This window comes from Mercenaria mercenaria, unplaced genomic scaffold, assembly GCF_021730395.1.
Source record: "Mercenaria mercenaria strain notata unplaced genomic scaffold, MADL_Memer_1 contig_2779, whole genome shotgun sequence".
Lineage (NCBI taxonomy): Eukaryota > Metazoa > Mollusca > Bivalvia > Venerida > Veneridae > Mercenaria > Mercenaria mercenaria.
Genome location: NW_026460856.1, coordinates 51,584 through 67,749, shown reverse-complemented (window position 1 = coordinate 67,749; position 16,166 = coordinate 51,584). Strand labels below are relative to the sequence as shown.

The 16,166-nt window shown below is 33.3% G+C and overlaps 1 protein-coding gene across 3 annotated transcripts; it reads left to right on the top strand.

Moving 5' to 3' along the window:
* LOC123566549 (interaptin-like) lies at positions 1 to 14,399 on the top strand. Of its 3 annotated transcripts, none has more exons than XM_053533443.1 (7): positions 1 to 86; positions 3,387 to 3,502; positions 4,127 to 4,235; positions 8,291 to 8,376; positions 9,744 to 10,023; positions 10,272 to 10,490; positions 12,004 to 14,399. In XM_053533443.1, exons 2-7 carry the CDS (start codon positions 3,425 to 3,427, stop codon positions 12,216 to 12,218), a joined length of 987 nt encoding a protein of 328 aa, XP_053389418.1. In that variant the 5' UTR covers positions 1 to 86; positions 3,387 to 3,424; the 3' UTR covers positions 12,219 to 14,399. The 3 variants fall into 3 exon arrangements, with proteins under 3 accessions (XP_053389418.1, XP_053389416.1, XP_053389417.1); XM_053533441.1 differs by having other exon boundaries at positions 9,423 to 10,023; XM_053533442.1 differs by having other exon boundaries at positions 72 to 86; positions 3,387 to 3,507; positions 9,423 to 10,023.
* Positions 14,400 to 16,166: the final 1,767 nt, after the last annotated feature.

The following is a 16,166-nucleotide window of genomic DNA, read 5'->3' as shown; positions in this document are numbered from 1 at the left end:
CACGAATACAAAAAGAAACTGAAAGTAGGAAAATCTTATTTTAAGTCGAAAGTGCGAAATTCCCAGGAAAATAAGGAAGGGACTAGGTACGTACTTTAATTACTTTATAACATATACGTATCATAATCTCATATCTTTACTCTTAACCCATAAATTGCTATAAACATTTCATTAACAAGTTTTATTTTGTTATTAATAGCAAAGTGTACAATTATATAAGAAATGATATATGTTTTCACTTTCGTTTCCAGATTACAGAAAATGCACTCTATATGCTTCTTATGCTAATATTTTTTTTTTCAATAATGACAAGAATAAATGAGTAGACTATAATGGTACATCACCATTTATATGCTAAGTCCTGTTATTCTATAAGTCTGAGGTAATTAAAAACAACTAAATAACTGGCGTTTTCGAAATGACAAACTGTTTTCTTTATGTGTTGAATTACTGCAAGAAAAGTAAAAAAAAAAAAAAAAAAAAAAAAAAAAAAAAAACCGTGTTAAACCTATACATACATCACAATAATTTGTACTGTGAGTCATATCCCAATTTAGAATTATCACCAGATGCTTCTAGGCCACGGAAACAGTATTTTTCTGCTAACAGTATTCTAATTTCAAGTAACTAGGGTGAATATAATGTAACCAGGCTATATCTTATGTCAAAAGGTACAATCGTTGACTTTGAACTAGAATGATATGAAATAAAAGATTTAAAACTGGAGCTGTATGTAAATACCCTTATTCAAAATTGCTGTGTGTAAATACCCTTATTCAAAATTGCTGTATGTAAATACCCTTATTCAAAATTGCTGTATGTAAATACCCTTATTCAAAATTGCTGTATGTAAATACCCTTATTCAAAATTGCTGTGTGTAAATACCCTTATTCAAAATTGCTGTATGTAAATACCCTTATTCAAAATTGCTGTATGTAAATACCCTTATTCAAAATTGCTGTATGTTGTATGTAAATACCCTTATTCAAAATTGCTGTATGTAAATACCCTTATTCATTTTGTCTAATTACTATAATGAGAATTTGATTTCCTCCATCATCTTTTGAACAGCCGTCGTGGTATTGCTTCATATCATATGCCACTGGGAACTTTAAACTTATGACTCGACCTTTTTACAACTTTATCTGTCCATACAGCTAATGATTATACTGATTGCAATTTGAGTTCTGAATTTGTTTTATTTAAATTTGAAGCTATGGGATATTAGAAAACTGAATATATATACCGGGGCCGGGGTCAGGCTATCCTTACTTATGCTATATAGAAATCTAAAGAAAGACTTACTTTGAACGGTGGCTGGACAAATAAGAAAATTGATATAATAAATGCTATCTTTACTCTATTTACCCGTAAATATGTTCATCTATAGACTTTCGAAGACTAAGGACAATATTCAAGTTAGTTTTTAGCTTTTCTGAACTTTGATCAGGATGATCTTGCGTCCTGCGTCAACATTTATTCTAAAACATCTTGTCCTCTAAAACTACGGGTCAAAATTACACCAAACTTGGTCAGCATCTTGCCATAGACTTCTATCAAGTTTTAATCAAACGGTTCACCTCGGTCCCTTCTAGGGGCCGTCAGAGCTAAAAATAGAAGAAAAAACTTTAAAGAACTTCTTCTCATGAACCGCTTGATGGGTCTTCATCAAACTTGGCCTGTAGCATCATTGTAAGATCCTCTATCAACCTTTTTTCACATTGGGACACTTTGACTAAAATTAGAAATACCCTTAAATGGCTTCTTATGAAAAGCTAGATTAATTTCATCAAACGTGGTATGTAGGATCATTATAAAGTCCTCCCTAAAAGTTATTAAATTGGGGGTGGAGGGAGGGGGCATAGCCTGGCTCCCTGGCTGCATGGTTATTTTTTATATAAATACAAGCAAAATAAGAAAAGCTTAAGCCTCTAAAATAGCACATTTTATTTAATGGCTGAACCATACCTATGTTCGGAACCAGGGGCAATAAAAATGTCAATGTATAAACAGCCTGCTGGAGTTACTTCCCTCTTAATGAATAAACTTATATATATGTAGATAAGAACAAACATAGAGACGGAAGCTAGTCTAGGAGGCACCAGGGCAGTTGGTCCCTTTTAGGAGCAGCTAGAGCTAAAAGTAAAAATACCTGTTCACGACTACTTCCCGTCTGTAGTATCATTATAAGGTCCTCTTCAAAACTGTTCAATAGAGGGCGGGTGGTGGGGGTGCTCGGTCCCATTTAGTAGCCGCTGGAGGTTAAAAGAGAAATGCCTTTAAATGACTTCTACTCATAAACTACTCATCGACCTTTATTACCAGGTCTTTTTAACAAATGTGTTCAAAATGGAGACAATTGCCCGCTTTTAAGGGCTGCTAGAGTTAAAAATAGAAATACATTTAAATAACATCTTCTCATGAAATGCTGAATGGGTCTTCATCAAACCTTGTCTGGAGCATCATTATAAGGTCCTTTACTGTGTTTGTTCAATTAGGGGTACATTGCCCCTTTTAAAATAGAAAATTCCCGTAAAGTGCTTCTTCTCATCAACCCCTTGATGGATCTTCATCAAACTTGGTCTGTAACATCATGATAAGTTGTTCAAATGAGGGCATTTTATGGACCACTAGAGATAAAATAGAAATATCTTTAAATGATTTTTTCTCATGGTTATGCGTTTTTGTTGCGTGACAACACAATATAGAAAAAAAACACTTTAACTTTTGTTTTAAGGAACAACTTAAAGGGTTTAACCAAACCTAATTAGAAACAAAGTCACATGATTATGGTTTACTTCAGGTGAGCGACTTAGGCCAATTTGGGCCTTGTTTTATTAATTTAAGTACTGTCTAATTACGGGTTAAACACTTAACACACTAATTGCTATTTTGCAAATATCTTGAAAATCACTTTATGTATTTTTTTATAAAGCATACACTTATATCTACATTCTGTCATTTCAAGAATATTGAATTACACAAAGGTGTTAGTTTTTCTCATTTTACATAAGAATACAGATGTGTAGAATTTGATTGTGTCCTTGGAAATGGAATGGAAACCTCACAAGTATCAAATGATATTTTGGTACGATTACGGAATTATCTAGTTTTTGTGGTCATTTTCTTTCTTTATAATTTTTATCACTAGCTAACTCTAAAGATTTCAGGGGGTTATTTTGTGACTTCAAACATGGGTTTAAGTCGTAAACTGAAGAAATTTATATTATTTCATTTTTATATTGTCTTGATTTAAAAAAAAAAAATCAACGATATATTGTTCAAAGCTTGAATGTACTTGCTGTAATTTTGAACATATTATTTTTTTGCAAACGTTGGGTTAGCTGTTTTATTAAGTATAATTAGCTGTTTCTTTTTGTTTCAGTGCAGATAATAGTATCACTTGGCGAATTTGCAGTTACCATGGGTGGTAGCTCTTCAAGGAGCGGTAAAACACGAATAGATGAAACTTTAATAAGACAACTTTTAAACGAATGTCTGGTAAGGTGACTAAATGCATTGTGCGCTATAATTTGGAATGGATAAATTATAAGATATTGACGGGTACTGAATATTATCTTTTGCCTGATGCAGATAAATAGTTTTACGAAGAGAAGTATTGAACTACATGACCTGTGTATATGTTTAACTATTAATCATCTGCAACATTGAAAACATGTTATATTTAAAGCACCCTAAATGCTATCACTGTATTATATAGAAAATATGTGTTTTATTGTAAAGAACTATTATTCTTTTGATAATAATCGGAAGTATTCATTAAGCGTATGACTACGAAGACGGAACCAAGATTTTATAATATTACACGAAATTACCTTTTATTTCAATCCTGTCAAATATGATCATTGCGCCTATTACGATAGTAGTGTATTAGTCAGTATGACATTATGACTTTCATGCTACACTCTAGTTGTTGGCAAGCAGTAATGTTTAGATAACTGTATGAAAAGTAAATTCAGTGAGATACGAAAAACCTTTAAATACGTTATTAGTAGAGAGAAGTAAAACCTCAAACCTTCATTGTTTTGCAAACTTTATTGCTTTAAGCAGCAGTCATCACTGATTACTACTATCAACCTTTTATTTTATTTTTTGTATTTCAAGGAAAAGGTTCATGAGTTAGACGAGTCAATGATTGGCTTTTTTAAAGTTTTTGATCAGTTGACAGCAACTCTACGTTTGATAACTGATTATCAGTCAATAACATTAACAGGTAAAGTTTACATACGTAGTTTGTCTATCTGTAAGCAATATAGCGCCATGTTCTTAAACTATTCGTTCAAAACCCGATTGAAATATATAAATGGGAGTTTGGAAAGAAATGTATACTAGTATCTAACATTGAGAAACAAGAACAGTATTTAACAACAATTTAACAAAGTCACTTTCTTATGAGCGTGATAGAAAATGTTTTGTTGGAACTCATTATAAACAGAATTGTATTTTATTACCCATAGAGTTGTCGTTTCAGGAAGAGTCCCTATTTGTGAGGTTGAAAAAAGCTTGCATGCTTAAAATAGGACTATCTGAGTTTTATGTTTTCCGTTATGTTACCGGTATAAACTATCAATACAGATACTTTGTCTGAAAATATGTCTTCTGGTATCAGTTGAAAGTTACCAACATGTTGTGCATCATGTTTATATCTAAAAACGCATAGTTTAATTATCATAGCATATTTGAAAAAACAAAACAAAAAACAAACATATGTTTCAGTAAGAGATCCAGAGGCATATAATAGAGAATTCAGGTTTTCAAAGTATTTGCTAATTGGTGTCTCTGTTTTTTGAAAAATGACTTTTCCTGTTGTTAGCTGACTTGAACGCTGTTCAGGGCTAGCTATAAGTGTAGGTGGATTAAGGTCTAGCATTCTGTGTCATCATTTTTACTTAAATATCTTCCCCACTGAGTATACTGGTTAGATTAAAACCAAATGTAGTCTGTGACATTTAGGCATAGCCTCTTTTGAATTTTCTCAAATGTTTTCATCTCACGCCTTTTAGGAGCTGCTGGAGCTAAATATAGAACTATTTTCTCATAAATCTCTTGGTGAATTTTCACCAAGCCTAGTCAGTAGCATCACTGTAAGGACCATTCTCGAGTTTGTTAATATAGTTTGAGGAGCCGCAAGCGCGAAAAAAAGCAAATCTTAGAAAATTATAAAATCTGTGAAAAGATCCATTGGAAGCATAGAATGAAACCAGTCTACTCGGTCTGATTGAGTTTCTTCATGAGAGATAATGAAATAAGTATAAACCCTCACGCTTAAGCGGAATTCTATCATGGAAAAAATATGAATGCTTTCAATATTTTCAAAGGGCAAGAAAATATAACAACACTGAGTCCAGGTGAGGGGAAAGTTTTTACAGCCGCCAGATTGCACTTAAAGACTGCTATTGTGACTTTTAATAAAATCTGTGAAAAGATCTAACCAGTTATTTAGGTCCACTAAAATTAGGCTGTGGCATACTTGAACAGACTTCTTTCAGTTTTAATCCTATGGCTTTACCTGGCCTAATATAGGGACAACTAGAGTTTAGATTCATACCTTCTCATGAAATACTTAATGGATCTTCTGTAAACTTGGTTTGTAGCATACTTGCATAGAATTCAACCAGTTTTGCGCAAAAGTTTGGATTGGAGTCCATTAGGGGCCACAATGTGTAAGAATAGAAGGAACGTCCTTTAAATGTCCTTTTCTTCTCATGAATCGCATTATGGATCTTCACCAAACTGATAGACCGGCCTCGAGTTTGTTCAGATGGTCCTGCCGGGTTGTTTATGGAGATAAACCCCTTTAAACAATTAGTTTATTGATCTTCACCAAACTTGATCTGTATCGTTTTTAAGACCCTCTTTAACATGTTTTCAAATGGATTCATTTGGCTCTTTAAAAGGCTACCAGAGTTACAAATAGATAAAAACAAAAGACACATGTCTTCTTCTTATAATGACTGGCATGATGAATCTTTACCAAACTTGGCCTGTAGCATTATTAGTTAGATCTTTCCAGGTCTTTAAGCGGGTTTGCTTGACTGCACTTAGGGACGGATAGAGCTTCATAAACACAACTTTTTAAAAGCATTTTCACATCAAATAATTGATGAATGTTCCCTGAACTTGGTCAAAAGCATCCTCGTACGTTTGTGTAAATGGTTCCTTTCCACCTCCTCTTTCTTACCAGGGACCTATATATCATATTGTTGGGTAAATGTTTTTTTAAAAGTAGTGAAATTGTTGCATTTAAAGATACAGTGTCCTTTCGCCCTTCGTCCTTCATCCGTCCGTCCGTCCGTCCACAATTTCCTTGTGAACACGATAGAGACCACATTTTGTATTTGATTTTAATCAAGCATGCACACAACTTGTATGGGCATATTATCTCGGATCCTTTCAAAAACTGGCTAGATCTCTTCTTGGGTTCCAGAGTTATGGTCCCTTAAAGGGCCAAAATTTGCCAATTTTTTCTTATGAACACAATAGAGACAACATTTTGAAATCAACTTTTTAATTAATTAAACTTGCACACAACTTGTAAGGGCATAATATCTCGGTTTCTTTCGAAAACTGGCTAGATCCCTTCCTGGGTTCCGGAGTTATGGCCCCTTAAATGGCAAAAATTTGCTATTTTTGGCTTGTGAACACGATAGAGACAACAACTTGCAATCAACTTAAATCAAACTTAGGTTCCGGAGTTATGGCCCCTTGAAGGGCCGAATTTTGCTATCTTGGCTTGTGAACACGATAGAGACAACATTTTGCAATCAACTTTAATTAAACTTGCTCACAGCTTGTATTGGCATAATATCTCGGTTTCGTTCGAAAACTAGCGAGATCCCATCATGGGTCCCAGAGTTATGCCCCCTTAAAGGGCCAAAATATGCTAAATTTGTCTTGTGAACACGATAGAGACATTATTTTGCAATCAAATTTAATCAAACTTATACAAAACTTGTATTGGCATAATATCTTGGTTCCTTTTAAAAACTGGCGAGATCCCGTCATCGGTTCCAGAGTTTTGGCCCCTTAAAAGTCCATAATTTGCTATTTTTGGCTTGTGAACACGACAATATTTTGCAATCAATTTAACTCAAACCTGCACACAAATTGTTTTGGCATAATATCTCGGTTCCTTTTGAAAACTGGCCAGATCCGGTCAAGGGTTCCAGAGTTATGGCCCCTTAAAGGTCCAAAATTTGCTATTTTGGCTTTTGCAGCCATATTAAGACTTCATATATGGTTTAATTTGATACAAACTTGCAAAATGTCTTCAACAACAATAAACCTTGGATTCCATGATGAATCTGTCAGATCTAATCTTTCGTTCCGGAGTTACGACCCCTGATTAACCCCTAAAAGAGCCAAAATTTGGTAATTTTTACCCTGTGAACATGATAGAAGTGACATTTTATATTTGATTTTGACCACATATACACGCAACTTAAGTCACAATTTGATCTCGGTTCTTTTTGAAAACCGACTAGATTCCATAAAAAAAATTCTATTTTGGCCTTTTCAGCCATATAGAGGTTTCATTTGTGCTTTGATTTTATACAAACATGCACAGAATAATTAACTTGATGATCTCTAGGCCTGGATCGAAACTAGGTCATGTCGGGTCAAAAACTAGGTCATCAGGTCAAATAAAAGGAAACGCTTGTAAACAACCTAGAGGGCCCATTTATGACCCTATCTTCATGAATTTTGGTCAGAATGTTTATCTTGATGGTTCTTAGTCCAAGTTTTAAACTGAGTCATACGGGGTCAGAAAGTAGGTCACACAGTCAAAGTAAAGGAAAAGTTTGTTAACACTCTTGTTCATTTGATGTGCATGAAACTTGGTCAGAATGTTTGTCTGCATCAAATATCGTATGAATTTTTATCTGGGTCATGTTGGGTCAACAACTAGGTTACTAGGTCAGATTAAAGAATAAGCTAGTTAACACCCTAGGGGGCACAGTTTTATTCTGTCTTCATAAATTTTGGCCAGAATGTTTGTCATCATAAAGTATTGGTCAAGTTCGTATCTGGGTCATGTAGGTTGAAAAACTAAGCCACTAGGTCAGATCAAAGAAAATGCTTGTTTACACTCCAGATTCCGGTTTTTTTGGTCCAATCTTTCTGAAAATTGTCAGAATATTTGTTTCCATGTAATCACTATGTAAAACATGTTTACACTGTTATGGTATGTTACACAGGTGAGTGACCCAGGGCCATCTTGGCCCTTTTGTTTGTTTATTTTAAGAAAGGTGTATATCATTATTGCAGACGACAAATTTACCCCATCAGAAGCAGTTTTGCTCAATGGAACTAATAGAAAACGACTAACAAAGGACGTTTTAGTTTGTATAGAGGTAAGGCACTTTTCTCTTATTACTTAAAACTGTGGTCTATACAATTTACAAAAGACATGGATGTACAACCGTTTACACTTCTTACCTAAATTTGTATGAAACTGTTACATAGAATCATTCATTTATTGCAACTAATAAGTGGGCGATGATTATAAAAGAACTTTTCATTTATTTCATGTGACCTCTATGTGATGCGACTGTGACAAATCACACTGTTCAGCAGCAATTCTGACGCCAGCTGTTTACTGCGCATGCATAATAAACTGAAATGGTCATAAGCGTAGTCTAGGTGTCAAGTTGTTATTCAGTCTAATTTGAAGTGTTTTCTTTTTCTTTCCTTTTTTTTAATAAAAATATTTTGGTTAGTACATGTGCTGAATATATACTCAGCGTCACTGAAAAGTTACCACCTAATAAATACCTCTTTACTATTTTATACAATATCGACGTCACTTTTTCATGGCCTGTGCGCGCTCTATTACTCATAGACCCTGTCTGATCATGTCTTCTAACCCATTTCCTGACTGTCAGGTGAGAACAGCACATACGATGTGCAATTTCGTGACATGAAAGTTCGGCGTCAACCATGCCAATGGCCTGATGGCGTTGATCGTGCCTTAAACGTGGCATTGTTAGCAAGGATATTCTGTTTTTTTTAACGTATTCCTTTTAGTCTGTCGACTAACTTTCAAGTGCGATGAATGATTTGCGATAGAAAATTTGTACATGTCGACAGTGCTGGAAAAAGTCATTTTGCACGTGCAGCACGTGCCTCAAATGGAGTTAATCGAATTTGACAAATCTTTAAACCAGTGACGTCTCAGCTGCGTCAAAAATGCAGTCGTGTTATGTATTTAACACAGTCCAGTGCGATTTTTAAAATATAAGGGCCATTAGGGTGGTAACTTTTCAGTGATGCCAAGTATATATTCTTATGATGTCTTTCTCTCCTTGCCTTCTAATATTACAACCAATGCTATGATAAATCAGTTGAAACAGGTTATTTCATTGCTTGGTATAACAATACACTACTTCTATTGAAACAGGAGTCATGTTTACACGAGAAAAGTAAAAGTCTTCAGAAGCTTCTTCAACTTTTACGATTTATCAATGATACTGCTAAAAAGCACAGTGCCTTGACCGTTGTAGATTTACAACTTGACAAATATAAAGAAGAACCTTCTTTCAAGACATTCTTTATTAATGACTTTCGACAGACCCAGGAAAATGAAATAAAAGAGTTGAAAGAAAACCAGAGAGCGTTGAAGCAACTATTGGAAATTTCTAAAAGAAAAGAAACTGACTTTGTAAAAGAGAAAAAGGAAATACTTTCCGAAAATAAAAATCTAAATGACTTAAATGAACAGAAAGACGAAGAAAACGAAAAGCTGAGAAACTCAATAAGCAGTCTTCAAACGGATATAGATAACTTGAAATCGAAATATTTAGATGAGTGGAAAGCCGAAAAAGAAACGTTAGTTGAGAGGACTGAAGAAAAAGATGAACAGATAGAAACCCTTCAAAACAAAGTTGTGGAACTGACTGAAAACGTAGAAACAGAAAGAAAAACAGCAGACGATTTAAGGAAAGAATATGAAAAAGTTAAAGAAGAGTTGGAAAACATTAAGTGCAAGAAAGTTCTACAAGGTATATCGTTAACACGTATATCATCCTGAGTAATTAATTTGTAATGTTTTAGTTCGAAAACACTATTGAGACACATTTGTTTATTAAACTATGTTCATAATAAAGATTGTTACAGTGTGTTTTCCAAGAATTACTCATATTAGAAAAATGTTGTTCACGCTTAGATCTGACCCACTTTAAAATATGATGGTTCCGAATAATAATGACATTCCTATATCTTTGTACACCTTTTACATGCTTATTTGCAGTGCAGTTGTTCTATCAGCGTCGAGGAGGTCTCATTTCTGAAGTAGAGGAAAATTTGAAGGAAGTGTTAAAAATGCGTCTTGAAGACGGAAAAACTGAGTTGAACTTCATTTCTTGCCATAGTTCTTCTGACATCAGTCCTGATTTACCAACCTTGCTTATTGCCATATGCGCCTCAAGACTTGGTACAGACGCTGCCAATGCTATACAAGGATTAAGCTGTAAATAAATTTTCTTAAAACAGGTTCTTTCTAGTGAAGATATTTCATTAATTCTCTTGAATCTGATTTGTACAATTTCACTTTTTAATGTGCTCATGGGTGTTATGATAATGGTTTAGATTGCAGAATAACTATCAAAATAGTTTTTATTTCATGGCTAATTCAGACTATATAAAGGCTTTCTATTTATTTCATTTATTATATATGCACCTTTTGCATGTACAGCATTTATTCATTCTTGCAACTTTTATTCAAACAATTTGATATTCAATTATTCACTAAATCTGATCAAATCATGTGGATACTATTTTATACTTGAAGATTTACCGTTGTCACCTGTGCACAAGTAGTACTACTTGCTGCAAAATTCACTGTTGGCATTTACAAATACAAATTGAATGTTATTACATACCAAGTCCAGGCCAATGAACATTTGTTTTCAAAATTTCTAGTAAATGTCTATTTATCTAATCAGTATTGATATTTATTCTTCTTTCTTCTTGAAAGTATGTTTTTCTCTTAATATTTCGAAGTGACAATATCAAACACCATCAAGGTATTTCGTAATGGGGGAGTCACCGAAATTACAGTGGACAGGCTGCTGTACTAGGACAGCCATAGTTGGGTCAATATCGTATGTTAGCGTTTTTTAACGTCAAAACCAACTTAGCGTTTTATTATTGGTAAAACATATGAATTCATTCATCTTTTAACAATTTAATGAGCTATTAAAAGGATACTCAAAAATCTATTCCAACGGTGACAACCGAATCTAAATCAATGTGGGGAATCACATGATCAAAATAATCTCTAAACTACAGTTATATTTTGAAGAACATGAATAAATTTCCTGTCATGATAAGATATGAAATTTTAACATAGCCATTCATGTGACTAATGAAAATTGTTAAATTATCATGTAGTTGACAATAATGATAGATATCCTGTCATTACAAACACTAAGGAAAATAATAAGTATCAGTTTCTTGAAGTGTTCCAGATAATCAAAAAGTTATTGTGATTGAAATCTATGTAGTTTTAGGATACATGTAGGTTGGCATATGATAGGCTATATTTCAAATTTACAGCAAAAGATTTTTCAATAGTATCCCATATTATTCATATTTTTATTTTGATTTAGAGGTTATTTTGATCATGTGATTCCCCGCAGTGTAAATATCCGGATATATCTAAATCGAATACAAGTTAAAATGAACGAAATTCGCTTGTCGTTTAGCACAGAAAAATACCTCGTTAAGACCCTTATTTATATCACATAATTAACAAATATATATTCATAGTGAAATTCTTCTTTACTATAATTCTAAAGCGGCATAGATATGGCTGTTTTAAAGTCCTTCTGTGTAACTATGATGGTTTGATATGATTCAGCAGTACCTGAAACCATAAACTTTACATCTTTTACTTTTTTCTTCGTTCTTCTTACATCCATTGTTGTTCACATGGAAGAATTATATGGCGATTCTTATAGAAATGTGTAATCTGATTTCAGTACATAAGAAGATATTGCTTCTAATCTTCCATCACAAAGATGTTCATGCCCTTCCTTCGCAAGCAAGCGAACGTGTACTAACTGGACAAGAGTTCAAAAGTATAGGTGGAATATACGATATGGCCTTTTTGTCACAGAGAGGAATATACTCGTGCGATTTGAATGAGAAAAGCGTAACAACAGTGGTTAGCTTTCTCAAAGCATCTAAAGGATGAATAAGCTGGGGAAATACAACCTATTGAACACGAAGAATAAATGTTACAAATGAAGGACACATTGTGACTTGCCTGTTTTGAGTTTTCTGATAATCGACCGACAGTACCAGTGTGATGCACTTGTGTTACTTTTTTTCCTTATTGCCTGTTTATTGCTTAAGCCATGTTTGTGTGAATGTCTTTCGTCTACAAATTCATACATACGTTTGTACACTGCTGTGAGGTTTTTGGGAGGCTGTATACTTGAAACGTAGCTATTCTTATTGCATTTTTCGGCGACGCCGTCTAAATTCGTTGTCGTTACCTATGCCACGTGACTTCAGTTTGCAAATCAAACTACTTGATAACGCATTATAGATAATTTATCAAAATGGAAGATTTATGCAACCCGCTGCCTGATTGGACGAGAGTGTCAATTTCTTTCACTCTGTTGATTGTGCTACGCTGAGTGAAATGTAGACAAAGCGTTTATCTTAAACGACGCTGTTCACAGTTTTAAAGCTAACTTTGGCTTAGTATATTTAGCAAGAATATTGATATATCTCAAAATGATAAGTAAGTTTAATAAATATGATAAAAACCTATTCAAATACCAACATATATCAAATTAAAGAAAGAGCTGAATACGGTCTGCGTATCACATGAATAAGGGTGTGATAAGAGTCTTTTATGTAGTTTATGTAGAGAAGTGCTTTTTAAAAGATTTTCTTTGTTACAATTGTCGTCTCTATATGAAAAAGTTTCTTGCTTTTTTGACTTATTCAGATTGCATATTAAAATGAGTACTTGTTTGCTTTGATATATTTGTTATAAATTATTTAACTGATTTATTATATATGAATATTTTTCTTTAGTGTGGTATGCAAATATTGAACTCAGTTGAAATCTGTTTTATTATATATATGCTATATAATGACTGAATCTCATTACACTGAAATGAAGGTACGCTGCATACAGTTTATCTATGTGATATAATTACGGTCAAACTTTGCTTATAAAACAGAAATATTGAAATAATTACAATTGTATGTTTTGCTTGACCTTCACATTTTTTTTTGATGTGACGTCATTGTCCAAAGATTCATGAATAGCGAATATGCATTTGATAAAGCGGGATCAGTTGGCCAATTTTAGAAATAAATAAAAATAATAAATAAAAAAATCCTTTAATTGATTTTTTCTCATGTATTCTAATCAAACTTGATTTGTAGCATCTTTATTAGGCCCGCAGCCAACTTTGTTCAGCTGGGACATTTAACCCCTTTTAGGGGCTGCTAGAGCTAAAACTAGAAATGCCTTTATACAGCGTCTCATGAACAGCTTGGTGGATCTTTGTCATACTTGGTCTGGAGCATCATTATAAGGTTCTCTTCCAAATTTATTTATATAGGAACTTGGGCCCTATTAGGGACCACTATAGCTAAAAGTAGATATGCCTTTCTTCGCATTAACCACTAAAATGTAATGGATTTTTATCAAACTCGATGTGTACAATATCGTAAGGTCTCCTGCTATTTTGTTACAAATGGGGATAGGGACCAATTTAGCTAAAAATATAAACACGTTTAATGACCTCTTCTCATGAACCGCTTCATGAATCTTCATCAATCTACTGCAGTAATTATTCGTCTAAGGATAAACGAAACAAAATTGCAACCCTACGAAACCTTTGCGAAAAATTAAAAGAGAACCATTTAAATTGTTAAAATGCGGTGTTTAGTTTTGCAATTTGAAAAATGTTAGATGAAAGATGAATGTTAGATGAAAAATTCATAAACTTCTTTCCTTATTACAATTCGCCGACCATCATTTTTAAAGATATTTCTTGTTGTGCTTGCTTTTGTTTGATGCGTTTAAGATTTGATATTGAATAAGAATCTATTTTTCCATACCTTATCACACTACGTTCATATATGTACAAACAACTAACAACTAAAATTTAGACACTGTTGAAAAACGGCGTAAAACCCAAAACAAACAAACAAACTAAAATTTAGAACTTAGGAATGTCTATATGTATTAAATCGCCCAACTTACTTGGGACCACCATGGCGCTAGTACTTGCAATGATGTTTATTTTGCGTAAAGGAACTACCTTAAGATTTGTTAAAACTAATTAATTTTGTCTATTGATTTATTTCAGAACTTGTAAATGCACAGTAAATAAAATATGATATTAAGTGAAGGGTTAGGAAATGTTATTAATTGAACTGTCATGAAGTTGAAAAACTAGCGAGCGATACTAAGCTTTCATGACCTTGATTTTCTGTTGATTTTTCCTCTCCCGAGCAATTAAACCGACGTTGATAATACATTTTTTTTAAAAATTCAACAATGAATGATATATAAATTATAGATCACCATTGTCAATTGATATAAGGTGGCATTGATAACGCTTTGCGCCTACGGCCACCAGAGCGAAAATAGCAAAACCTTTAACAACTTCCCATAAACGTCTCGGTGTATCACCTTACATGGTTCGAGGCGTCCTGTACATGCCTCTAGCAAGTTTATTCAGACGGTTTTGCTATGCCCTTAAAGATGCTAATAGAGCTACGAATAGAAAAATATTTTTGAATAGCTTCTTTTCACAGCTCTTGCTATATCGTTACAGCACTTGGTCTGTTAACATCTTTGTACGAACCTTTTTTCAGTTATGTTCAAAAGTCTGAGCTTGATCCCCTTAACGGGTAGCTATTGCACAACAACAGGAAGAAATATTTGAATAATTTTGTTTCACTTGTTGTTTCTCCATCAATCTTGGACTAAAATATTATTGTATGGAGTTATCTTACGTTTGTTCAGATGGTTCTACTTTTTCAAGGATTGCCAGAGCTAAAAAAGGTAGGTATGTTGCATTTTTGCTTGGACCTTTCTCGTTAATTTTTTTCAAGTGATTCTTCTTAACTCCTTTCAGGGATCACCACAGCTGATATAAAATCTTTTATAATACTGCAAACGAATTTCTTCGATTTTCATTGGTTAACATGTACGTTATATAAAACCGTATATCCCGTGAGCGATTTCCCCTTCAGAGGGCTCCTTTATTACAAGGCCATCTTTCAGTTAACATTAGAAACAAAATGGCGGACGTATCTCGTTTCAAAAATTAATTCAGTGATTTCCCTTCTTTGAGATGGTTTTGTATCAATCATGGAGCTATTCTATACCTTAAATAAAGTTTATTTTCTGGAAAGATCGTCATTTTGTAGTTATTCATCGAAGACAAAGCCGTACGAGTCATGTCTTTCTGGCCAATAATGACAATATTCACCAATTGATTTAAAGAAGCACTTAAGCTTGTGCACAACGGGAACTTAACGACTGATCATTGCAGATAAGTCTGCTTAGTCTCCATAAACGTATTAAATAAATAAAATGAATTACTCTCATTACACATTCAAATAACTAAATGGTATCACTTCATAAATTTATTTCTAATAAACAATAACAATAACTATACAGTAAGTAAATTTCATTGGAGTAAAAAATATTGACAACAAAATAATTAATGAATATAGCAGCAAATAAATAAATTATAGATAAATAAATAAATAAATAAATAAACTGGAGTTTTTATTAAAAACAAATTTAAAAATACAAAATTAATTCAGTGGAAGAGTGGTCAAACCAGCCGCGAGTTTAGTCCAACAAATTTGACGCGAATCGCGATCCTAGGAAATATTTAGATATTTTTTTTATATGGATAATATCCCCACTTGTGTCAAACACTCGAAATAGTAGTATAGGTTTAAATGCCGATTATGTCACGAATTGGCCATAATTTTCAAATAAAACTTATATGTATCAAAAGTGGTTTCAATTGATTTATGTAAAAATTATCAAATAATATCCAAAATTACAAATTTTCTGGTGAGTTAAATTTTAAACCTTTATATGTACTGTACACGCCAAAAAACCAATAACTTTACAGAACTGCGATTTATC

Bases quoted from the DNA above. Each gene is read 5' to 3' on its own strand.
- LOC123566549 (XM_053533441.1), top strand. From the start codon at position 3,425: ATGGGTGGTAGCTCTTCAAGGAGCGGTAAAACACGAATAGATGAAACT. The intron at 8,377-9,422 runs GTAAGGCACTTT...CTATTGAAACAG, and splicing joins ACGTTTTAGTTTGTATAGAG to GAGTCATGTTTACACGAGAA. The intron at 10,491-12,003 runs GTAAATAAATTT...ATCTGATTTCAG, and splicing joins TGCTATACAAGGATTAAGCT to TACATAAGAAGATATTGCTT.